The 23402-nt window shown below is 40.3% G+C and overlaps 1 protein-coding gene across 6 annotated transcripts in view; it reads left to right on the forward strand.

The window, feature by feature from the left end:
• Positions 1 to 23402, forward strand: part of KLHL32 (kelch like family member 32) — a 240785-nt gene that overhangs the window by 95268 nt on the left and 122115 nt on the right. For all 6 annotated transcript variants that reach the window (XM_045084237.1, XM_045084238.1, XM_045084242.1 and 3 more), the window contains one exon: positions 2253 to 2360. In XM_045084237.1, coding sequence (XP_044940172.1) covers positions 2253 to 2360 — 108 coding nt within the window. The remainder of the gene's footprint in view (positions 1 to 2252; positions 2361 to 23402) is intronic.

Raw genomic sequence — 23402 nt, forward strand, 5'->3', positions numbered from 1 at the left:
GTTCTTTCCATAGTTTGACTATTGTGGACATTACTGCTATAAACATTCGGGTGCATGTGCCCCTTTGGATCACTACGTTTGTATCTTTAGGGTAAATACCCAATAGTGCACTTGCTGGGTCATAGGGCAGTTCTATTTTCAACATTTTGAGGAACCTCCATGCTGTTTTCCAGAGTGGCTGCACCAGCTTGCATTCCCACCAACAGTGTAGGAGGGTTCCCCTTTCTCCGCATCCTCGCCAGCATCTGTCATTTCCTGACTTGTTGATTTTAGCCATTCTGACTGGTGTGAGGTGATATCTCATTGTGGTTTTGATTTGTATTTCCCTGATGCCGAGTGATATGGAGCACTTTTTCATGTGTCTGTTGGCCATCTGGATGTCTTCTTTGCAGAAATGTCTGTTCATGTCCTCTGCCCATTTCTTGATTGGATTATTTGTTCTTTGGGTGTTGAGTTTGCTAAGTTCTTTATAGATTCTGGACACTAGTCTAACAAAGAGAATTCTATTCATTATGAAAATTCAGAACTCTCTAATGGAGTGAGATAGAAATGAGAATCTGCAGAAGAAATAATGGACCATCAATTAATACCACCACTCAGGGGTGCCTGTGTGGCTCAGTCAGTTAAGCGTCTGACTGTTGGTTTCGGCTCAGGTCATGATCTCAGGGTCATGAGATCCAGCCCCATGTTGGGCTCTGTGCTGGGTGTGGGGCCTGCCTGGAATTCTCTCTCTCTCCTTCTGCCCTCCCCCCTCGAAAAACAAAACAAACAAAAAAACCACCATTCAATATATATTAAAGTGTACAGAATTGTGAGGATCAAAAATAAATCTATCAAAATAAAAATTGCTAAGAGAAGGCTATTAATACATTGGCAGAACCAGAAAAAAATCACATATCTAAAATTAAAGAAATTAGTGTAAAGTAAAATATTACCAGATAGTTGAGTAAGGGGGTTTTTCCTCCACTTTTTATTTTATCTCTATGAAGTTAGCTAAACTGCAGAATTTGAAGGGACAGTTCCCTTAAGACTTCTATCACTTCTGACACCAACTGCAGGTTTGAACGAATTCCTGAAACTATTCTCATATTCCATAATTCACTAGGAAGTCTCACAGAACTTGCTATAAGTTTTTATACTCATGGACACTGGCTTATTACAGGGAAAGGATATAAATTGGAGTTAGACAAAGAAAGAGACATACTGGACAGAATCCAGAAGGGGACCATATACAGAGCTGCTGGCGGTCCTCCTCCTGTGGAGTCATAGTGTATCTCCTGACCACGCTAAGTAACAAAATGCACAGAGGACTGCTAACCAGGGACAGTCACCCAAACTTTTGGTATCCAGAGTTTTTACTGGGGCTCAGTTACACATTCCCATGTGATTGACCTTTCACCTCCAGCCTTGCCTAGAGGTCAGGCTAGTACCTTTAGTCTCCATTTCCCCTGGAGGTCACAACTGATATAGTGTGGCCCAAAATCTCATCATAAATCACACTGTTCCCAGACAAACAAGGACCTTCCTATCTGGCAGGATATTCCAAGGGCCTAGAGATCAACTTCCAGAATTCAAGGGAAAAGACCAGAACTTCCTTTGGGTAAGGTTAATTCTTCCCTATATAGATGCATACATTCCTAAATAGTACATTTCATCATTGGTAACCCAAAACTTTCTCTTTATACCTGCTAAATCAAACTTGTTCCATATGTACAAATTATTGTGGGTTAGTTGGTTTGGTTTTTGGACATGGGACAAACCAATGCATTTTTAAAAAATTTGTCAAGTTTCATTTTTTTAATTTTTAAGTTTTCATTTGGCAGACTGATCATCCAGTAGAACTGATTTGGAGAATTGGTTTGGGACAAATTAATTTTCAATAAGGAAAAGAAGTTCTCAAACTCAAGTGAGGATCAGAGTCACTTGAATGGCCAATCATAATGCACATTGCTGGACCCCTGTGTGAGTTTCTGATTCAGTAGGTCTGGGCTGGGGCCCCTTGGAATCTGTCCTCTAACGTTCCCAGGTGATGCGGATATTGCTGGCCCAGGGTCCACATTTTGAGAGCCACTGAAATAGAATGTATGCTACGTGGCAGATGAGAGGAATGAGGTGTGTCATTGAGATGAGGCAGAAAAAAAGGCAGTAAGTCTGTCATGGACTGTCTGTCCTGGTCTGTTTAGGACTTTGTCTCATTCTCTTGGTTTTTAAGTTCTGTAACTCTCCATCTCTCGCATTCTCTCCCACCGCAGGCAATGTTCAGTCTCTGTATGGTGGAAAGTGGAGCCGACGAGGTGAATTTACATGGTGTGACCAGCCTTGGCTTGAAGCAGGCTCTGGAGTTTGCATACACAGGCCAGGTATGGTATTTTGTGTCCTCTGAGAGGGTTAACATTTTAATTGCAACTAACCAGTGGGGATTATCCTTGAGGTATGAGATTTAGATATTTTTCTTGTTATTCATTTTGATGTCTTAAAAAAAGTTCACATCTCCTTGATTTTATAACAAAAAGGATGGAAAGGTGAGTAAAACAATTTGAGTTTAAATATGACCCCGGAAATATCATATTTTAATCTGAGCTCAGAGGCTTGCTGGTATAATTTTAAAACAGCCTAAAGAACCTTCTTATGGGAAAGAGTTTGCAAAATAACTTAAAATGTTATTACTGAAGCTTCATTAATCACAGCATTATTGGCTTAAAAAAAATGTAAAGCTCCAAGAAGCTGTGTCTAGCTCCTTGGTTTCCTGTCCTCCACACATATCTGAGAGTCAGGGTCTCAAGGATTAGATTATAATGTGACGGTTTGAAAGCCAAAATTGTTCTTTATTAAAATTGTCATGGGATTTACAGAGATCTCCAGAGAATATCCATTTTCTTTTCTTTTCTTTTTTAAGTGAAAGAATAATAATGTTAACTAATGGAATGTGAGAACCAGGTCAACATATGACTCTCGGAGAAAATTGAAATTAACCTGCATAAAGACAATAATGAATCCAGATCCAAAGTATCATGTTTCTTTACTAGTTTTATGTTGTTGAAGCCAAGATGAAAACACACAGAAACCTTCCTTTTAAAATTGTTTTTAATTGAGGTATAGCAGACATATAGCATTGTATTAGTTTTGGGTGTAGAATAAAAGGATTCCATATACGTACTACAGTAAATTTAGTTAACATCCGTCACCACACATAGTTACAATTTTTTTTTCTTGCGGTGAGGACTTTTAAAATCTACCCTCTTAGTGTCTTTCAAATATATTAATAGTATTGTTAACTACAGTCACCATGCTGTATGTTACATCCCAGAACTTACTTATCTAAACCTGGAAGTATCTACCTTCAACCACCTTCACTCATTTTTTCCACTCCTCACCCCCCATTTTCATTTGAGAACCACTCAACTAAATCGACCCACAAACAGACTGGATGCTTACTGTCTTTTATAAAGTTTTGTTTTGTTTTATTTAACTTGGGTTTAGTGTCTTCTATGCTAGAATAAGGACCTCTTCTCTTGGCGGACCCAAATCCCAGTGGGGGAAAGAGGCATAGACGTAATCATATGTCCTCGTTGTGTTGGGAGATACAATAGAAGCAGAATACAAGATACAGTGGAGACAGGAAGGAGGATGTGGTCAGCTGGGGCCATCAGTACAAACGGTCACAGAGAAGGTGGTATTTGGGTCTTGAAGAATGCTGGGAGCTCACTTTCCTACTAAGCTTCCCTCTTTAGAGGCTTTTTAAACTATATGATATTGTCCGTTTTCTAGAGCTAGTAGAGTTTGAGATATGTTTCCTGGAGTGATTGAGGCAACTCAGAAGTTGAAATAAAATAGTGGGTACAAAGGAAAAAAGAAATCCATCAAGTAGCAGGTGCAAAGGGAAATATAAAAGAAATAGATCACAAATTCAGGGTCAGCCCAGCCAGATTTCATGCCTTAGGAAATTCATGTGGACAGTTACTGTTCAGAGTTGCCCAAACTGATTCCTAGTGAGGTGAGTAAATTACGTGTTGGATGCTTTTTGGTTCATAGATGTAAAGAGAGATACTAGCTCTAAATTGTGTCTTGTGTAGGTTTTTCTCTTCAGCCTAAAATATGATTATACCTGCATTTGCTCACCTCTGAAGTATTATTGATAACCCATAGCTCATACTTTGCTAGTGTGCAGTGGGAATGAAATGGTGAATTTTGTGTTTTTTTGATAGAAGTACCCACACGAGTAGCTTTTGTATTTGGCTGCATTAATAATGGAAAGGTTTCAGCTTGTAAGTTATAGGCTGCAAAACATTTAAATCATTAGTAAACAGAAAGGTGAAAAAATGCTATAAAAGCTGGGGTAAAAGACACATCCAGATATAATAAGTGTCTGTCTTATTGTTTGCCTTGATCGCCTGTTAGTTTCTTTCACAATTACGTATATGTAGTACCTGTGTCCCAAAGGACTTATGAAACATGGACTGAAGGGTAAGAAAGTTAAGAAAGGTAAGAAAACTGCTTGAGAAGTTTGCAGAGCAACAGCCCTATCTCACTGCTTAGGAGTCATACGCACATATTCCAGTTTTATGAGTTAAAAAGAAAGCCAGGAATGCTAAAAAAAATAAAATAAAAAAATAAAAAGGCAAGCCCTAGGGCCAGACCTGGAGTTTCATTTATTCTGTCCAGTGACCCATTGCTGATGTGTGTACGCACGGAGCAGTAACAGGCCTGTGGCATAGAGCAGGAACTCATCTGTACAGATTGTGTCCAGAGGGACGGGAAGTGGGCTGACATTTCATGGAACATCTTCTGCAAGAGCAGGGGCATTGCCCTGGCTCCTTTATGTGTGCTGTTTGACCTAATCTTCTAGACAGCTCTGAAGAATGCAGTGATCCCGTCACGAAGAGGATGAGCCCAGGAAGGGCAGGAAATGACTCAAATCACTCTCCCAGTGGATATGGACTCAGTGAGTCAAACCCAGTCCTCTTAGCTTCAGAGCCATTGTCCCACCGAGGAAAGGTTAAGTCATCTTTGTTCTACTTTGTTGAAGGAGGCAGGGAAGCATTTGGATGTTTCAGAAAGTGAACCCTTGATGGTTCTCTCATCCTGGGTGCCTTTGCAACACTCAGTTCATAAGGGCTCTGAGTTGAACTCGATGTATGATGACTCATTGCTGCACAGTGGAAATTGATACAGGCTTTCTTGGATCGCATCCATGGTACTTTGCTCTCTTAAACACCAAAATGGCTTTATAATAAATCTGTTTGCCCTTTGAGACATGAACACAGATAATGGCAAAAAGTGAAATTGCAGTATGCTTGGGAGATGCAAAGAAGCTGCTTTCTCTTACTCTGAAACTGACGTTAGCATTAGGCAAAGACTTTGGCGTATGGAAGCAGGAATCAAAGCATTGCTCTTCAATTCCTTAATTGTTACGTATGATTGTGGATATTCACTAATATTCACTAATATTCTGTTGTCTTCAGCCATGATATAGATTTGTAAAATCAGGGTTAACTTTGAACTTGTCTACCTCTAGCTATTTCTGCTGACAGTTGATTATACCTTTAGTCAGTAGTAGTAAGCGTAGTATAAAATGTAAGTATTTTAAATGTCTGAAAATTCTTGCCATCTTGGGAGATAAATTGGAAGTATCGTGTGGGCGCGATGAGTGAATGCAGCTACGTATAACAAGACGTGTGTGCGTTCCTCCTCCATGCAGAAAGCATAACCTTCTTGAAATTGGTCACAGATTTCATCCAGGAAATTTTAAAGAGAAAGCAGACTTTCCCCCTAATGCTAATGCTTCCTCTGAATGTGCGCGCACTTTTCTTAGCAAAGAACCTATGCGGGGCCGAGCTAGCACACACTCTACCTTCACACTGATTAGAGACGTGCCCTTCCTGTGGGCACGCATGACTCAGAGCACAGCTTGTGCCGAGGCAGGGATCTATCGCAGCCCTTGTTGTGTGTGTTTGCTCAGCCGTAAAGAGCAGAAGCAGCCACAAGGGACAAAGCAGCCAGGCTACTCTCCAGGTCCTATTCTGGGCTGGCACTGGAGCCAGGTCAGAAGCAAGTGGTGTGATGTAAACTGTTGCTGGGCAACTCGGCCTTAGGGAGGAAGGGACAAAGTAACCCTAAGAAAACGCAAACTCTCCCGTAATCTGGTAGGCAAGACTACCCGTTCCCTGGCCTCCCTCAGTCTCCTCACTTTCCAGCTCTGGCCTGGAATTCATTCCTATTCCAGACTAGGAAAGAAGAAGGGGAGGAAAAAAAGGATTCTGATGGAGTTGTTGCCGGCAAAGAGGACTCCCAGTCCTAACTAGACAAGAGGTCAGCCACTCCGGAGTGAGCAGGTGTTGCTAAGAAAGCCCAGGGATAGTGATGAGCAGTTAACACCAAGACCTTCTAGAAAGAGAAAAGATGGAAGGACTTCTGACCTCGAAGTCTCCTGGAGGAATAAGCCTCTAGGAATTTGAGTAACTAAGGACCAAAATAGGGAAGCAAACAGAGCTGAGGACCACGATAAAGTTCACTGTTGAGCTCTCCGGCTGTGAAGATGTTAAGGATAGACTATATGCAAAGTAAGTACGGCACTAAAGACATTCCTTATAGTGGAGCAAGGGCTTAAGGCTAGTTAGCTTCCTCTTACTTTCCAGAGAACTGTCCTCCTGGTCCGTCCCTTGTAGCCTGCTGGAGAGAGGAACTATGCACCCAATGACAGTGACATTTATAGTCCCCTTTAATATTTGCTGCCTCCAGGTACTGCCGAGTTTTTCGGCCATGAGCCGGCCATGTCATATAAGGCCATCTGAAGAGAAAGGACGCGTTGGTACCTGCGTTCCCTTGCTTTTCTCTTCATTATCCAGTCCCGCCAGCCTTGGCTCCTCAGCATGCAGCAGAGCCCATCTCTTCGGGACTCCCATCCTAATCACCTTCCTCTGATCCAGAAAATGTTTTAGTACAATTTTCACAAGGATATTTTGTGTAACTGTTAATATTGATATTTTAAAGTCTTTCTTTTGGAAATGTGGGAAAGTATGATACTCTTAAGAAAAAAAAAATTTTTTAGCTATAATTGTGGTTACACAGTAGATTATGTAAAGATATTCATGCAATCAGAAATTGTAAACTTGGGGCGCCTGGGCGGCTCAGTTAAGCATCGGCCTTCGGCTCGGGTCAGCGTCCCAAGGTTCTGGGATCAAGTGCTGCTTTGGTGTCCCTGTTTAGCTGGGAGTCTGTTTCTCCCTGTCCCTCAGCCCTTCCCACCTCTCCCTGCTCTCTTTCTTCCTCTCTCTTGAATAAATAATTACATTCTTTTTTTTTTTTTTTAAGAAATTGTAAACTCAAGGAAACTACGCCTTAATATTCATGCACTGTGCAGTCAAGTTTTTTTTTTCCTGATTCTTATTTGATTCCTTAATAAGTTCACATTATCTTTCTACATAGCATTGATAAGGCATACACTGTAGCATTCCAGTGTGATGGTCACTGAAACTGTGTTTATTCTCCATAGCAGAATGTTTTTCTCTATAGACCTGAGCACCAGGCCCAGCAGCAGAATGACAGAATCTTCATTGGAACTGCTTCCCGTGGGCCATCCCTGCACAGGGATAAATGTGTCGCTTTACATGGAGAAAGTCCCCGTAAGATTTATTTATAAACATAGCCTGGTTGAACTAAATGGTAGCATATGAATAAACCTGGGAGAAATTCTTCTTCTTTTTTTTTTTTTTTTTTAATTTGACAGAGAGAAATCACAAGTAGACGGAGAGGCAGCCAGAGAGAGAGAGAGAGGGAAGCAGGCTCTCTGCTCAGCAGAGAGCCCGATGCGGGACTCGATCCCAGGACTCTGAGATCATGACCTGAGCCGAAGGCAGCGGCTTAACCCACTGAGCCACCCAGGCGCCCGGGAGAAATTCTTCTTAAATATGTTTCTGGGGAGCATCATTCAGGCTATTCCTGAATTCCTAAATATTTTAGCCGTAGAATCCTTTCTGCATCCGGCAGAGCCGACAGAAGCCTGGCAAGCAAAAGGCCTCGAAGATACCTGCACTGTGCCCAAGATTCTAGAGGGCACAGTCTAAAATCCACATTCTCAGGAAGAATATTTTGAATTAGGCAAAAGTGATCATTTTCTCTTCACCTTAATTCTTGTGAGAGCCGTGCCAGAGTCCATACTGGAAGGTCTGAGAGACTAGAATGAAGGAAGCTTGAATTTCATCCATGACTTTTTGCTTGTGTGGATCTTTAAAAACTCTGCATTATTTGCTCTTGGAGAGATTTTCTCTGTTATCAGTGGGTCAAACACACAAACACACAAGCAGATGTATCCACTTACTTTTTTGGGGTAAAGATGTTCCATGTTCCCACTCATGGTTTCACAAAAGTGTCAGCTGACTTGATAGACAAGAACCATAGGCCAAATGGAATTTTTATGACTTCCCAAGATGTCAAGTAAAGCGATAAATGTTGTCATGTTTTGGTGGCCAAAAGTGGGAAGGACGGGTTGAAACCTAATCATTTATTGTGAGAAAAGGAGAAGTGAGATTTTCAAAGTCTCTTCTGGGGGTCTTGACTGACCCCCAGAGCCTACTTTTCTCAGCTGAGGATGTAAGAACCCAAGGACTCACAGGGCCTGAAGTCTGTCTGTTCCTCAAGGGTAACAGTCGATTCAGACAGAGGGAAAGCACATGGGAGCACCTCCCCCCTGTAGAGCAGGACCAGTTCTAATTAACAGTGTCTACTTCATGCCAGCCTGTCCTAGATTAAATTTGTGTGTGCTGTCTGGTCAGAATGTACTCAGGTGTTCGTTTGTACTGCAGGAATTATAAAGCCATTTGCTCAGCATAGCAACGTCTAAAATATCTCTGTGAAGAAATGTAACTGGCCACACTTCTGAGATCTGCTTTCATTTGGTAACAAAACTGATTACTTTGAGGTTTCTTGCTTATTTTTTGTCTTGTTTTATTTTGTTTTAAGTTTCCTGACTTTTCTCTAATAATTTGCAAGTTTGGGGTTTCTGAGTTGTCTTCTAGGCATTCTCCAAAATCAGAATGGCTCCCTTCCTTATGCAAAATTTGGTTCAGATGTTGAGACTGGTAATACCACGTGCAGACCAAGAGGATGCAAAAGGTTTATCACTCGTACAATGAGGCTTTCTGGGGAGAGCAGGCTGACTCCCAACTGGGTCCAAAAATGACTTCAGAGGGCAAGTAGGGGGTGACTGGCTTTGACTTTTATTGTCGTTAGGGGAGGGAGCTGGAAGATCCTTCACTCAGGCAGGGACTTGTGTGGCTTGAAATTCCTATCAGCACCAAGGGAGAGAACACTCAATCTTTGTCTTACTTTTTCCCAGGTGTGGGGAAAGCAGGAAGGAGGCAGGCCTGGGTCCTGAAAGCTGTTAGCAGGCAAACATTGAAAATGTTGCCAGACCTCAGTTACATTAGTCTAGCATTCTACTTGGGTGATAGTCACATTTTAGGCAGAGGTATTTTCCTTTGAGATATTGTGAAAGTCACTTAGGAAAACAACATGTGTTTAAACATGCTGATAGCACTTGTGATCTTTCTCAACGTTGATCCTGTGCTGAGGAACCCATTGTGTGCTTGAGCTCATTGTGTACAGAGCATGCGTCCTGGTAACCTGAGGAGGGTCTCTGGATACCTGAGATAGCGTGAGTTGACAAGAATGAATGTGGTCCCTCTGTGTTTTAAGCTTATCTTTATTTATTTATAAAACTCCATTCAAATGAGCTGGATGTGTTCCCTCTCTTTCCTCTCCTCTCCTTCCAACTCTCTCTACTTCCTGCCCCCACCCATTGCCAATATAGGGAATAGGAAGAAAACTATTTTCTGTATGCTTTTGATAGTGGTTCTGTTGTCACAAGTGGGGCAATAAACAATCGGTCCTTTTCTAGCTTATGTCCTCCAAAGTAGAATTGGCTAATATACAGCAACTTAAAATAGTAGGTCAACCCACTTGGTTAATCCAGGCTAGATTTTGTACTTCTGGGCACTTGTTTCTTTTGAATGTTTTAGCAGAAAGTATCAAGGCCAAATATTTTCTATTTTATGGTACCCATCAGAATTGTTTTCCTTTGCAGTGGTGGATAAACAGTAATTTTTGTTTTGTCATATTTCTAAGCAGAAATCAAAGCAGGATTTCTAAGCAGTGCTCTTTCTTGATTATTAGAATTTGTGAGTTTGGCTGCTCTCTGAATTACTCCCTAAGGAAATCCTGACCCTTCCTTGGGTGCTCAATCCAATCACCTCTGAGGGGAGGGAGGTTAACAGTTTATTTAATGGAGAAACTTGATTAGCTTATTAAATTTCATAAGAAGTTGTTAGCCTATTGATGGCTTTTTAAAGTACATAAGCCTTCCCCTGATTCAGCAAAAGAGAATAATTGCACTCCAGCCGCAACCTGTTTTCTGAGACAACTCTCACTAAAAGTTCATTTGGGAGAAATTATATACATAATGGATTCCTAGAAGATACACAGTCTATCAGGCTTCGTGATTCTCAACCTCATCTATCAGGCCTTAATATAACAGGCAACATTGAATGTTGCCTTTGGCTCAAGTCATGATCCCAGCCAGAGTCCTGGGATCGAGCCCTGTGTTGGGCTTCCTGCTCAGCCCTGTTCAGTGGGGAGCCTGCTTCTCCCTTTCCTTCTGCTCCTTCCTGCCCTGCTCATATTTCCTCTCAAATAAATAAATTTTTAAAAATTGTTATAAAGATATAAAAACATATATGTATGTGTATATATACATAGATACATATACTTCCTCTCCTGACTTCATAATATTTTTTGTTTCTTATTTTCTCTTAGCTTGAGTTATTTATGTTCCTAATTTTTAGAGAAATGCTTGTATTGGTGCCTCAGATCCATCTCAAAATGAGATATCATGTAAGTAAATAAATAGGGTAAATAAAGAGATTTGGGACCTCTGAAAGCGTCTTTGAAATCCCAGAGGTACTTTAATGTTATTTGTAGGCATGAATAAAGTGGTGCTATACCCGATTAGTTCTGACTTCGAAAATGAAGTGTCTCCAAATTCCCAAGCTGTTCCATAAATAAACCATTCTGTTAGCTTTCTAAATTTTGTTCCATCCTTGTTTTCAGCACTAAAAATAAGGCATATCATTTTTCATCTTTGAAAATAAAAAAAAAAAATCACCCAAACGTTTACACAAACAAAACTAAGACTTAAAGTGAAAAACAATAGTCAACCAAATTCTGTTCACCCACATTTGAATTTACTCACGAATCGAATGCTGTCTTTCTGTCCCCGCCCCCCACCCTGGCCTTTACTCATATGCCTAAGTAGTTTTATATACATTTTTGTGACTATAATTTACTTAATTTCTTCTTTGGAATTAGATAAAAGTACATTTATCCACAGTATTATAAACTCAGTTTCTTTCCTAGAGTTAGATAAAGGTACATTTATCCATAAACACTGTCTTATTGTAATCTAATTTTTTTCTTTCATTTGGATTGTTTTATTTTATTTGTTTATTATTTATTTATTTTGAGAGAGAAAGAGAGCAATCTCGAGAGCAGGGGTAGGAGGGGTAGAGGAGAGAGAAAGAATCCTAAATAGGCTTCATACCCTACCTGGAGCCTGACCCTGACTCAGGGCTTGATCTCACAACCCTGAGATCGTGAGTCCAATGCTTGATGGACCGAGCCATCCAGGTGCCCTACGTTTGTGTTATTTCAAATAAATTGATAGACCTGAAATTACTTGATCAGGAGGAGAAATTTTTTTGTTTTTTTTTTTTTTTTTTTTGTGAGTATTGCCTTCTGAAGGAGTTTTATAATAGCTGCTGTTGGACCAGGAGCTTTTTAAAGTTTTTTCCTTAAAATAGAATTCTTGAGCCCTCTGCTGGAAACATTTAGTATTAGTAGAAAGTAGTAGTATAAGGGAGTTTTACCATTCCAGTGTAAGGTTTAAAAAAAAAAAAAAAAAAAAAAACCTGGTAGCAAAAATATATGGTTTTTGTGTTTGATTTCAAGATTAAAAAAACTAGGCCAAACCAAAGTTTTGAGAAGATTTCTATTACAAGTCGATATTCCATTTGACTAGAATCATGATGCAGACATTCAGATGAAGGTCTGATTTAAATACATCGAATGCCCTCAGTTAATTTGTGAGCATTTTATTTCATTTGTATTCTTCATAAAAAAAAAAAAAAACAAACACTTACAGTTTTTTTTCAAATTGAGAGTCACTAACTCATCAAAAACTTAATGAGTTCTTCTTGTTAAAAACTTACTAGATGTTGGGGTGCTGGGGTGGCTCAGTCATTAAGCATCTGCCTTTGGCTCAGGTCATGATCCCAGAGTCCTGGGATGGAGCCTGCTTCTCTCTCTCTCTCACTCCCCCTGCTGTGTTCCTGCTTTCGCTGTCTCTCTCTCTCTCTGTCAAATTTAAAAATAAAATAAAATAAAGTAAAATAACCTTACTAGATGTTAGGGATGCACTGAAGTCAAAGAAATACACAGTGAATGCTTTCTCAGAGTGGACTGAGTAGTGGTTGGCAGTGCCAGATCAACACACCACTACATTTATTGGAAACGGATTATTAGGGGTCTGAATTATTTGTGTATGGAGAATAGTGAAGTATCTAAGGATGTGCCATGCTCCAAAAGTTGTACTAGTTCTGATAGAATGAATAATTGAGGTGTAGTACTTCGTAGAGTACTACCCAAAAAATAACAGGTTAATTTGCATTCTACTTTGCAAGGAGAAAAAAAATACCAATTTGATATATGGTAATTGAAGAGAACTAGGTCCTGAAAAATCTATGATAGCCATGCATGGATCTGTCAGGGTAGGAACAATTTGACACAGCTCAAAGACAAAGTCACTGACCTTAGAGGGAACCAAGCCTGATTCCAGCCTGTGGCAATTTTTAGAGAATTATCCATTGCATTCCACTGTAAGTATCAACTCTGTGGTGGTTTCTGGGAAAAGTTACCATTTCCACTTCCAATCCATGATTCCAGATCTCAGATGGACACTCATTTTTGCCAGGCAGTGCTAGCTGGTTTCCAAGTAAATTTCTTTTCCTCCTCTTTCTGGTAATTTTCTCATTTCTTCTCTCTTCTCGAACCCTACCCCTTACCCCTATGACCCTACCTTCAGTACACATCGCACAAGGAGAACTCACCTTCCATTGTGATGATAGATGCAGACAAGAAGATTTGTATCTTTCCACCATCAAACCCCCAATCCCCTACGCACTTGTTCTGTGTATTTCTCTTGTTTATGATGGAAGAGGTATCCTGTCAAAAGTTAAACCCTCCACGTAAGCTTTGCCTCATATGCTCTCTGATCCTCTCGGGCTTCACTCCCCAAATCCCACTTTTTTTCTGTCATGACTTTATCCTTCTCCACTGGAACATTCCCAGCAGCATATAAACTTGTTGTATCGTTCATGTTTCAAAATCCTTTTCCTGTTCTTTTATACCCCTTCAGTTACCACTTGTTTACTTACTTGTCTTCGCGGCAGAACTGTGAACGAAGTTGCATGAACTTACATTTACTCATTTTCACTCACTTTTCCACTCTTTAAGTCCCAAGACTTCCAACACTCTACTGAAATGGTTTTTGAGAGTCCCAGATATTGCCAAGTCAATTAAATAATGTCACCATGACTTCTCAGCTTCATTCATTCAGTACAGTCAACCTGGCTGGGAGTCTCCATGGGATTCTCTTCTCTCTGGGCTTCTGCACTCTGTGGGCTCTTACTTTATGCCCCTCAGGTCCTTTTCCCATCATTCCTTTCTAGATGACTTTGCTTGTTCTTCCTCCTCTATAGGCTCTGAATTAGATCTTCATGTGTTAGGATCTTCCTGTTTTATCTAACTAGCTTCCTTTGTGAGGTCATCTAGAGCCATGTTATTTTGAACAATATTATGCTATTGACTCCCAGCCCCTGTTTACACTCCAGATCAGGGACTGGAAAACTTTCTCGGTGTAGGGTCAGGTAGTAAAGAATTAGCCTTTGCAGGCCACATAAAGCAATGTTGCAACTGCTCAGCCCTACTGTTGTAGAATGAAAATAGCCAGGGACAAATATGTAAATAAATGAGCTAAGTTCCAGTAAATGGAATGACTGAAATTTGAATTTCATATCTTTTTCACATCATATAGTGTATCATAGGCATACTTCATTATATTGTGTTTCGCTTTGTTGCACTTGGCAGATACTGGTTTTGTTTTGTTTTGTTTTTAGATTTTATTTATTTATCTGTTTGAGAGAGAAATAGAGAACACGTATGTGTATGTGAGTGGGGGAAGGGTTAGAGGGACAGAGAGATCCTCAAGCAGACTCTGTGCTGATTGCAAAGCCAGATGTGGGGCCTAATCCCATGACCCTGAGATCATGACCCTAAGATCATGACCTCAGCTGAAATCAAGAGTTGGATGCTCGAATGACTGAGCCGCCCAGGGGGTACTGCAGATACTTCATGGTTGTTTGTTTGTTTGTTTGTTTGTTTTGGTTTGTTTATTTTTTTGTTTTTTACCAGTTTAAGGTTTGTGGGAGGTCTGTGTCCAGCAAGTCTCTTGCTGCCATTGTCCAAATAGTGTTTGCTTACTTTGTGTCTCTGTGTCACATTTTGATAATTCTTGCAACATTCCAAACTTTGTCATGATTATTGTATTGGTTAGGGTTATCTGCGATCCGTGATCTTTGTTATTGCAATTTTATTTGTTTTGTGGTGTCATGAACCAAACCCATATAATACCACAAACAATTGATAAATGTTCTATGTGTCCTGACTGTTCCACTGACTGATCATTCTTCTGTCTCTCTCCTTCTCTTTGGGCCTCCTTCTATTGAAATTAAGCCAGTTAATCTCCCTGCATTGGTCTCTAAGTATTCAGGTAAGAGGACGAATTAATTGTAATTAATTGTAAGCAAGGCCTGACCGGCCAAAAGCTAGGCCTCTTGCATAGAACGATTAGCCAGGTTGTGAATTTCCTCTTGAAGGAAATTAAAAGTGCTATTCCAGTGAACTATATGTGAATGATAAGGAAGAAAAACGAACAAACTGCTGCTATGGAGAAGATTTCAGCAGTCTGAGAGATGATCAGACCAGCTACCACATTCCCTTAAGCCAAAGCCTAATCCAGAGTGAGGCCTTAACTCTCTTCAATTCTCTGAAGGCCAAGAGACATGAAGAAGCTCCAGAATAAAAGTTCAAAGCTAGCAGAAGTTGCTTCAAGAGGTCTAAGGAAAGAAACTTTTTTCATAACATCAAAGTGCAAATCGAAGCAGCAAGTGCTGATGTGGAAGCTGCAGCAAGTTCTCCAGAAGATCTAGCTAAGATAATTCATGACGGTGGAAACTCCAAACAACAGATTTTCAATGTAGACAGAACAGTCTTATGGAAGAAGGTGCCATCTAGGACTTCCATAGTGAGAGAGGAGAGGTCAATGCCTGGCTTTAAAGCTTCAAAGGACAGGTTGGCTTTCGTGTTAGGGGCTAACACAGCTGGTGACCTTATGTTGAAGCCAGTATTCACTGACCATGTGAAAGTGCCAGGGCTCCTAAGAAAGATGCTGAGTCTACTCTTCCTGTGCTCTGTAACTGGAGCAAGAAAGCCAAGATGACAGCACACCTGTTTACAACACAATTTCCCGAATACTTTAAGCCCACCGTTGAGATGTAACAATCAGAAAAAAAGATCCCTTTCAAAATATGACTTCTCATTGACAATGCATCTGGTCACCCAAGAACTCTGATGGAGATCAGTGAGATTAATGTTGTCTGCCTGCCTCCTAACACAACATCTAATCAAGTTTATTAGAAAAAAATAAAATTACATTTTAAAAAATGCAAGTAAAATTATTTTTCTTAAACTGTTTTTAGCTCATAGGTCATATACAACTATGTGCTAGGAAGATCTGGTGTGGAGCTTATAGTTTGCCAACTAGACTGACACCTTTCTGTCTAATTGATATCTCCATTCAGATGACTAATAGGCATCATCAACTTAACATATATCCCCAAATGGAACTCTGGATCCCTCCTCCAAACCTTTATCTTCCTTTGTTTTCCTCTGGTTAGTCAGTCGCACTGCAAGTCTACCTGGTTGGCTCAAACCTAGAATCTGAGCACCACGCAATGAGGAAACTTGTCTTGTCATACTGCAGTCCCCAGAAAGGTGCCTGGAATACTGTAGACACTTAGGAAAGGTTTGCTAATCGAATGCGTATATTTCTCTGCCCTCAGTTTCTTCATTTGCCTTGTGGGGATAGTATTTACCTTGCAGGAGTGAGGAGTGGGGAAGGGTGTAAAAAGGAAAGAAAACCTATGAAGTTACCCCACAAGATAGTTGGTACGTAGTAGGAAGCGTGTAAACACTGGAAATAGGGTATTGTTATATGTGAAGTAGATTCATTTGTTTATGGGATTGATGACAACAATAATAAAAAAGCAGCTACTTTTTTTTTTTTAAACTCTAATGTGCCAGGTTTAGTTTAAGAATTATATCTGGGTTATCTCATTATATCCTTATAGAGACTTTATGCAAGTAGGTAGTGGTCATCTCCTGTTTTGTATGCGACAGTGGTAAAAACAAGCATGTCAATGACTTGCCCATGTTCCTACAATGGACCCTAGAGCCATATTATGCCTCCATTCTTTATAAAGCAAATACAAGGGATTTCCCAAATGAAATTGGATATTAATGATTTTTTCAGGGGAAAAAATATTTCACAGCTTCCTTCCATGAAATTAGGCGTTTCCAGTCAAGTGCTCCTCTGGCCTTCTCTGTCCACCAATGTCTTAGCATGAATCACTCCACACTATAATCATTTCCTCTGGTTCTTTGTTTTCATTTCTGCTTGAGCACCTAGCAGTGACAAGGGGGTAGCCAACTATAAAGAAACAATGGAATCAGCCCTATTCATTCTTCCAGAGGCCTAACCATTTTTGGACATCAGTATTTTTAAAAATTAATTAATTAATTTTTTAAAATAAACATATAACATATTTTTATCCCCAGAGGTACAGGTCTATGAATCACCAGGTTTACACATTTCACAGCACTCATCATAGCACATACCCTCCCCAATGTCCATATCCCCACCACCCTCTCCCATCCCCCCTCCCCCCAGCAACCCTCAGTCTGTTTTTTGAGATTGATTCTTTTATGGTTTGTCTCCCTCTCAATCCCATCTTCTTTCATTTTTTCTTTTCCTACCCCCCAAACCCCCCCATTGCATCTCCACTTCCTCATATCAGGGAGATCATATGATAGTTGTCTTTCTCTGATTGACTTATTTCGCTAAGCATAATACCCTCTAGTTCCATCCACATCATCGCAAATGGCAAGATTTCATTTCTTTTGATGGCTGCATAGTATTCCATTGTGTATATATACCACAGCTTCTTTATCCATTCATCTGTTGATGGACATCTAGGTTCTTTCCATAGTTTGGCTATTGTGGACATTGCTGCTATAAACATTTGGGTGCACGTGCCCCTTCAGAGCGCCACATTTATATCTTTAGGATATATACCCAGTAGTGCAATCTACTGGGTATAGGGTACCAGTATATACCAGTATATACCAGTATATATATATATTCTGGTATAGGGTATATACCCAGTATATATCTACTGGGTATAGGGTACCAGTATATGTATGTGTATATATATATACATATATATATATATATATATATATATATGTATCTCCAGTAGTGCAATCTACTGGGTCATAGGGTAGCTCTATTTTCAGTTTTTTGAGGAACCTCCACACTGTTTTCCAGAGTGGTTGCACCAGCTTGCATTCCCACCAACAGTGTAGGAGGGTTCCCCTCTCTCCACATCCTCGCCAGCATCTGTCATTTCTTGTCTTGTTAATTTTAACCATTCTGAATGGTGTGAGGGGTATCTCATTGTGGTTTTGATTTGTATTTCCCCGATGCCGAGTGATGAGGAGCATTTTTTCATGTGTCTGTTGGCCATCTGGATGTCTTCTTTGCAGAAATGTCTGTTCATGTCCACTGCCCATTTCTTGATTGGATTATTTTTTCTTTGGGTGTTGAGTTTGCTAAGCTCTTTATAGATTTTGGATACTAGCTCTTTATCTGATATGTTGTTTGCAAATATCTTCTCCCATTCTGTCAGTTGTCTTTTGGTTTTGTTAACTGTTTCCTTTGCTGTGCAAAAGCTTTTGATCTTGATGAAATCCCAATAGTTCATTTTTGCCCTTGCTTCTGTTGCCTTTGGCAATGTTCCTAGGAAGAAGTTGCTGCGGTTGAGGTCAAAGTGGTTGCTGCCTGTGTTCTCCTCAAGGATTTTGATGGATTCCTTTCGCACATTGAGGTCCTTGATCCATTTTGAGTCTATTTTTGTGTGTGGTGTAAGGAAATAGTCCAATTTCATTTTTCTGCATGTGGCTGTCCAATTGGACATCATTATTTTTAAGTAATGTTTCTTTCTTGTTTGACCATATTAGCATTTTAAGAAACTAGCTCTGTATGTGGAAGCCCAGCTTCACTAATAAAGCTCTGTGGGATGAAACCTCCTGTGTTCATCACACTTGAAAGAGCACTGGTTATAAAAGTAAGTCTTAATAATTAATTTGACTTTTCTTATAACCTGTAATGACTTTCATGTTTCATTATATTTAATTGCTGGGTCTGCTTCTTTCTCTTAGAAACTACCAAAAATTTGTTCTGCTTTTTCAAATAATTAGGCTATATTTTTCTAGGTAATGTAACTATGTATAATTTAGCTTTACATTTTGTTAAATAATACATTTTGTTAATTTAAACATAATGAAGAAAACTATGTTGGAAATGACTATCTGACAGAACTATTGATCTCAGAGCTTTGAAGTGCCAGGATCAAGCTGATGGAGAAGGGACCACAAAAAGGGGGAAAGGGGTTTGTTCTTGTTCATACAATATAAAAGGGCCAAGTTTTTTCATATGAAGAATTATTTTACAGGTTCAATGAAATGAATTGTCTCTAGCCAAGTATTCCAACAGCCCTCTATGCCTACCACTCTCAGCATTAATTATACCACAGCTTAATGATTCCATTTGATTTTTTTTCCCTCTGTCTCTACTCGAGCACCTAGCTGGAGTATGTCATCCATCATTCTGCTGCATGTCCTAGAATGGGAAAGAAGAACCAGTTTCACTAGCAGCATCGATAGACAGGAACATTCTCAAAATGGCATTAATGGCCATACATGAAAATTTTGCAGCGAGGCCAGCATGTCATTTCCCTGGGAATGCAGTGTCAATGTGCTTACCTATTCTTAGATTTCTTCTCAGCATCTTAGAGAAGGTTATGTTCCTGCAACCTGTCTGGAACCTGAGAAATTTCAAGTGAACCAAATGAGGATGCATAAATGTGTGAAGAAAAATAATAGAATCTCCAAGTGATTTCCATGTTTTTTTTTTCTAGGATGTTTTTATTATTGTTGTTATTATTTTACCTCTGTGCTTTATAACATTCTTTAAATATATTTTGAAAATTCAAATAAATTTAAAGATAAGTTAGTATTTTTTTTTTAAGATTTTATTTACTTATTTGACAGAGATCACAGGTAGGCAGAGAGGCAGGCAGAGAGAGAGGAAGGGAAGCAAGCTCCATGCTGAGCAGAGAGCCCGATGTGGGGCTGTGTTCTCCTCAAGGATTTTGATGGATTCCTTTCGCACATTGAGGTCCTTGATCCATTTTGAGTCTATTTTTGTGTGTGGTGTAAGGAAATAGTCCAATTTCATTTTTCTGCATGTGGCTGTCCAATTGGACATCAGGAGCCTGGGATCATGACCTGAGCCTAAGGCAGAGTCTTTAACCCACTGAGCCACCCAGGTGCCCCAGTATTTTTATTTTCTAAAGATAAAGTTAGTGTGTAAGTGTAGTAGTATGTCTTGAAGAAAGCCACCTGACAAAATTTGTAACTTAAAGAATCAGTAATCAAATCCCAGATTCATTCTATACCTCACCCAACCCAAAGGTTACCTTTATATAAACATATCATTACAACTGTTAGTGAAATAACTCTTGTGTCCTTTTACTTAACTCCTTCAATTAGATAACCCCCGATAATATTAGTACATGACCAGGCTCCTCCACAGAGGCTTTTGACATCCTTTCCCGTTTTCCTCAGGAACTGTATTTTTCAAGCCTGTGACTTTCTTTAGTAAGTAAATCTAGCGTGCTCTAGTAGCATGTTTGCCAGCAATGAACATGAAAGAGGATGGACCAAAGTGTCCTAGGTAAAACTAAGGGACACACATGTAACCCACTCAGGGCAGAAACACTTAGTTGCATGAAAAATACCCAGATAATTGTTGGCATTTATCACTGATTTAACATAAATAGATTCTGTGCTAAAAGTCAGGACCTGCCCGCTGGTTGCCTACACATTATCTTTTCCCTTGTTTTTTCTGTATAGAAAATTCCAATTTGATTTGGGACGATAGTGCATATAACCGTAAAAATTCAATTCCCCGGGTTCTTTTCCAGCTACTGTAGCCGCATGACCCAGTCCCGGCAAGTGAAATGTAAATGCGAGTGGCAGAGATTGTCAGGAATCCATCGTTTCCTGGGAAGTAGTGACAGACTCAGCTGGCCCATGGCGTTTGGTTTTTCCCCTCTTTTTTCTGTATGCTTTGAGTACAGATGCAATGCCTGGAGGTATAGTAGCTATTTTGTGACCATGAAACTGTGGGTTAAGATTGGCCAAACAGGAAAATGCAAGACATCTGGTTTGTTGCCTCTCCGTGCCGCCTAATCCGTTTTGTGCAAAAAGTAAGTCCCATACTTGCTTAAAGCCATTTTGTTGACACATGGCCGTGCACAGTTGTAATGATACATATGCATTTCCTCAGTCCTTAAGACCATCTTTTGACATAAATACGATTTTTATTATATTGATGAGGACACCGAGGCATATAGAATCGAGTGGTTTTCCTGATCTCATTCTGCCAGCAAGTCTCAGCTCCAGAATTAGAAATCAGGCATGTGACCTAGGTCCCATGGACTTCATTCACTATGTATCTGTTCTAGTTGGGAGAGCAGGAGATTAATCCCAGCTGGAGGCTGAGGTGAGGGAGGGTCTTGCAAAGCTTTGTATAGGTAATGAGCTTAGAGTTAAGTCTTGTATGACTTGGATGTTAAGATAGGGAGAATGAAGAAGTCAGGAGGGCATGGTGGAGGAAAAAGGTACTGCTTCAGTGTGGAGAGCAGTGGGCTATTGGTCTTAGTAAAGGGACCATAGGTTGCACAATTGAAAATAAGTTTTAGAAAGTAGGCTGTGTGGATGCTTGGGTAGCTCAGTCAGTTAAGCATCTACCTTCAGCTTAGGTCATGATCCCAGAGTCCTGGGATCAAGTCCCACATTGGGCTCCCTGCTCGGAGTGGAGTCTGCTTCTCCCTCTGCCCTTTCCCCCTGCTCATGATATTTCTCTCTCTCTCAAATAAGTAAAAAAAATTTTTTTTAAAGTAGGTTGTGGGTATATCATGATAGTTCCTGAATACAAGTACAAAAAGTTTGAGATATAGCCATAAATTGGGACATGGTTTATGGAGAGCTGCTGAATTCTGAACAGTATTGCTCAGATGAAGCACTTAAAAAAAAATATATGAACATTTCCCCAAATAAAAGAGACATTTAGAGAGTAGAATTCATATGTTTTATTATCCTTACTTCAATTATTTTGTTCGTTCTCAAAAATAACTTTTTAAGTTGTCAGTGATAGAGGTACAAATACAGGAGTAATTTAGAAAATAATTTTGCTTTAAACATAGGCGCCACCTGGTGGATAAGAAAATCTTAGTCTAACGGCTTTGAAGCAAAATCTAAATTAACGGCAGTTTCTCATAGCTAGATCTTATGATTCATATTCTGTCTATAAGAAGTCTTTTGAAAAGTTTTATGCAAATGGTTTTACTTATGTGTCTGAAGTATTTGATCATTTGAAAGTTATTTGCGTTGTTTTATTCAATTTACTTGATGATTTAGACATCAAGGATGTAATAATTTGCCATTTCACTATACTATACAGAAAAAAATCCCAAAGAAACAAGCATGAAAATGAGAAAAATATGGTCACTTGTTCTTATCAATAGTATTAGGGCCATCTAATTTGCAGTGTTAGCAGTGCTAGCCAAAGTGCTTGTGCGGCTATGTGCCTCGTTATATGTTTGGTAGAGACCGTAATGGACTGGCTCAGCTCCTTCAGGCTAGAAGTAAGTGACTTAAAAGTCTCCTAAGGAAGAAATGAAGAAGCAAGCTTTGAAGAACTACGATACAAAACTGCCTGAAGATGCCAACACATCCGTTCATAAGGCAGGAAAAAAGGTCACCCTGGGGAGTGCCTGGGGGGCTCACTCCGTTAAGCAGCCAATTCTCGATTTCAGCTGGGGTCATGATCTCTGGGTTGTGGGATTGAGCCCCACATCAGGCTCAATGCTGGGTGTGGACCCTGCTTCAGATTTTCTCTCTCCCTCTTCCCTTCCTCTCTCTCTCTCTCTAACCAAAAAAAAAAAAAAAAAGAAGAAAAGAAAAAAACAGGGTCACACTGATAATTGCCATGGCTATTAAAAGCAGTCCCTATCAGTGGCTAATCCAAGAAGCAAGGTATAAGTGGGAGAGAGAATAAACAGAAGGAAAAGAACAAGAAGACAGAATTAAGAGGGTGGGCGGTTGGGGATGTAGGAGGAGGAATGAGGAAGGAAACCCTGGGACCCATGGGGACTGTGTGCTGTGTCAGGCCTCCTCCACCCTCCCAGTGCCCGGCCAGGTGAGCTGGGCTGAGGGGGCATCACGCATCTCATCATGCCCTTGCACAATCTCACCTCAGCCTCTACTCTCCTCTTTCAGTTTTCTGGCCGCATGTCCTGCCCACAGGTATTGCTGGGATCAGGAGCCCCAATCTCATTCCATTTTGGAGGATTTTCATTAAAGATTGTGCCTATTTAGCTCTCGGCTACCAACACTGCCTAAATTAGTGGCCAGAGGACACATTTGGACTGTGTATTCAAGAGCGCTGCCTTCCAGGGGGGCCATTGGACCGACCTCATGACCGAATTCTGATGTAAGAACTCCCACTGGTACCTTTAGAGACCACCCCCCTCTGCAGCAGCTATGGCTGTTACGACTATTACAATTTGTCAGACCACGCAGTGCCACCCTGACCATGGCCACTGCTGAGTTCTTATCCCCGGCTGATCCAAGGGAGGGTTGCGTCTCCACATTTGGGGTAGGAGTTGGGTGCGGACCTTAGTTCACTTGATTTAGCTTGCCCCCCGCTGCTGGAGGGGTTCCAGAATGAGATTGTCGGCACTGCAAGCCGCCTACTCCATTTTGTGAGAAAAGTAAGTCCCATACTTGTTTGAAGCCATTTTGTTGACACATGGCCGTGTCAACAAACA

Source organism: Mustela putorius, unplaced genomic scaffold (assembly GCF_011764305.1).
Source record: "Mustela putorius furo isolate JIRA1106 unplaced genomic scaffold, ASM1176430v1.1 tig00000759_pilon_pilon_pilon, whole genome shotgun sequence".
Lineage (NCBI taxonomy): Eukaryota > Metazoa > Chordata > Mammalia > Carnivora > Mustelidae > Mustela > Mustela putorius.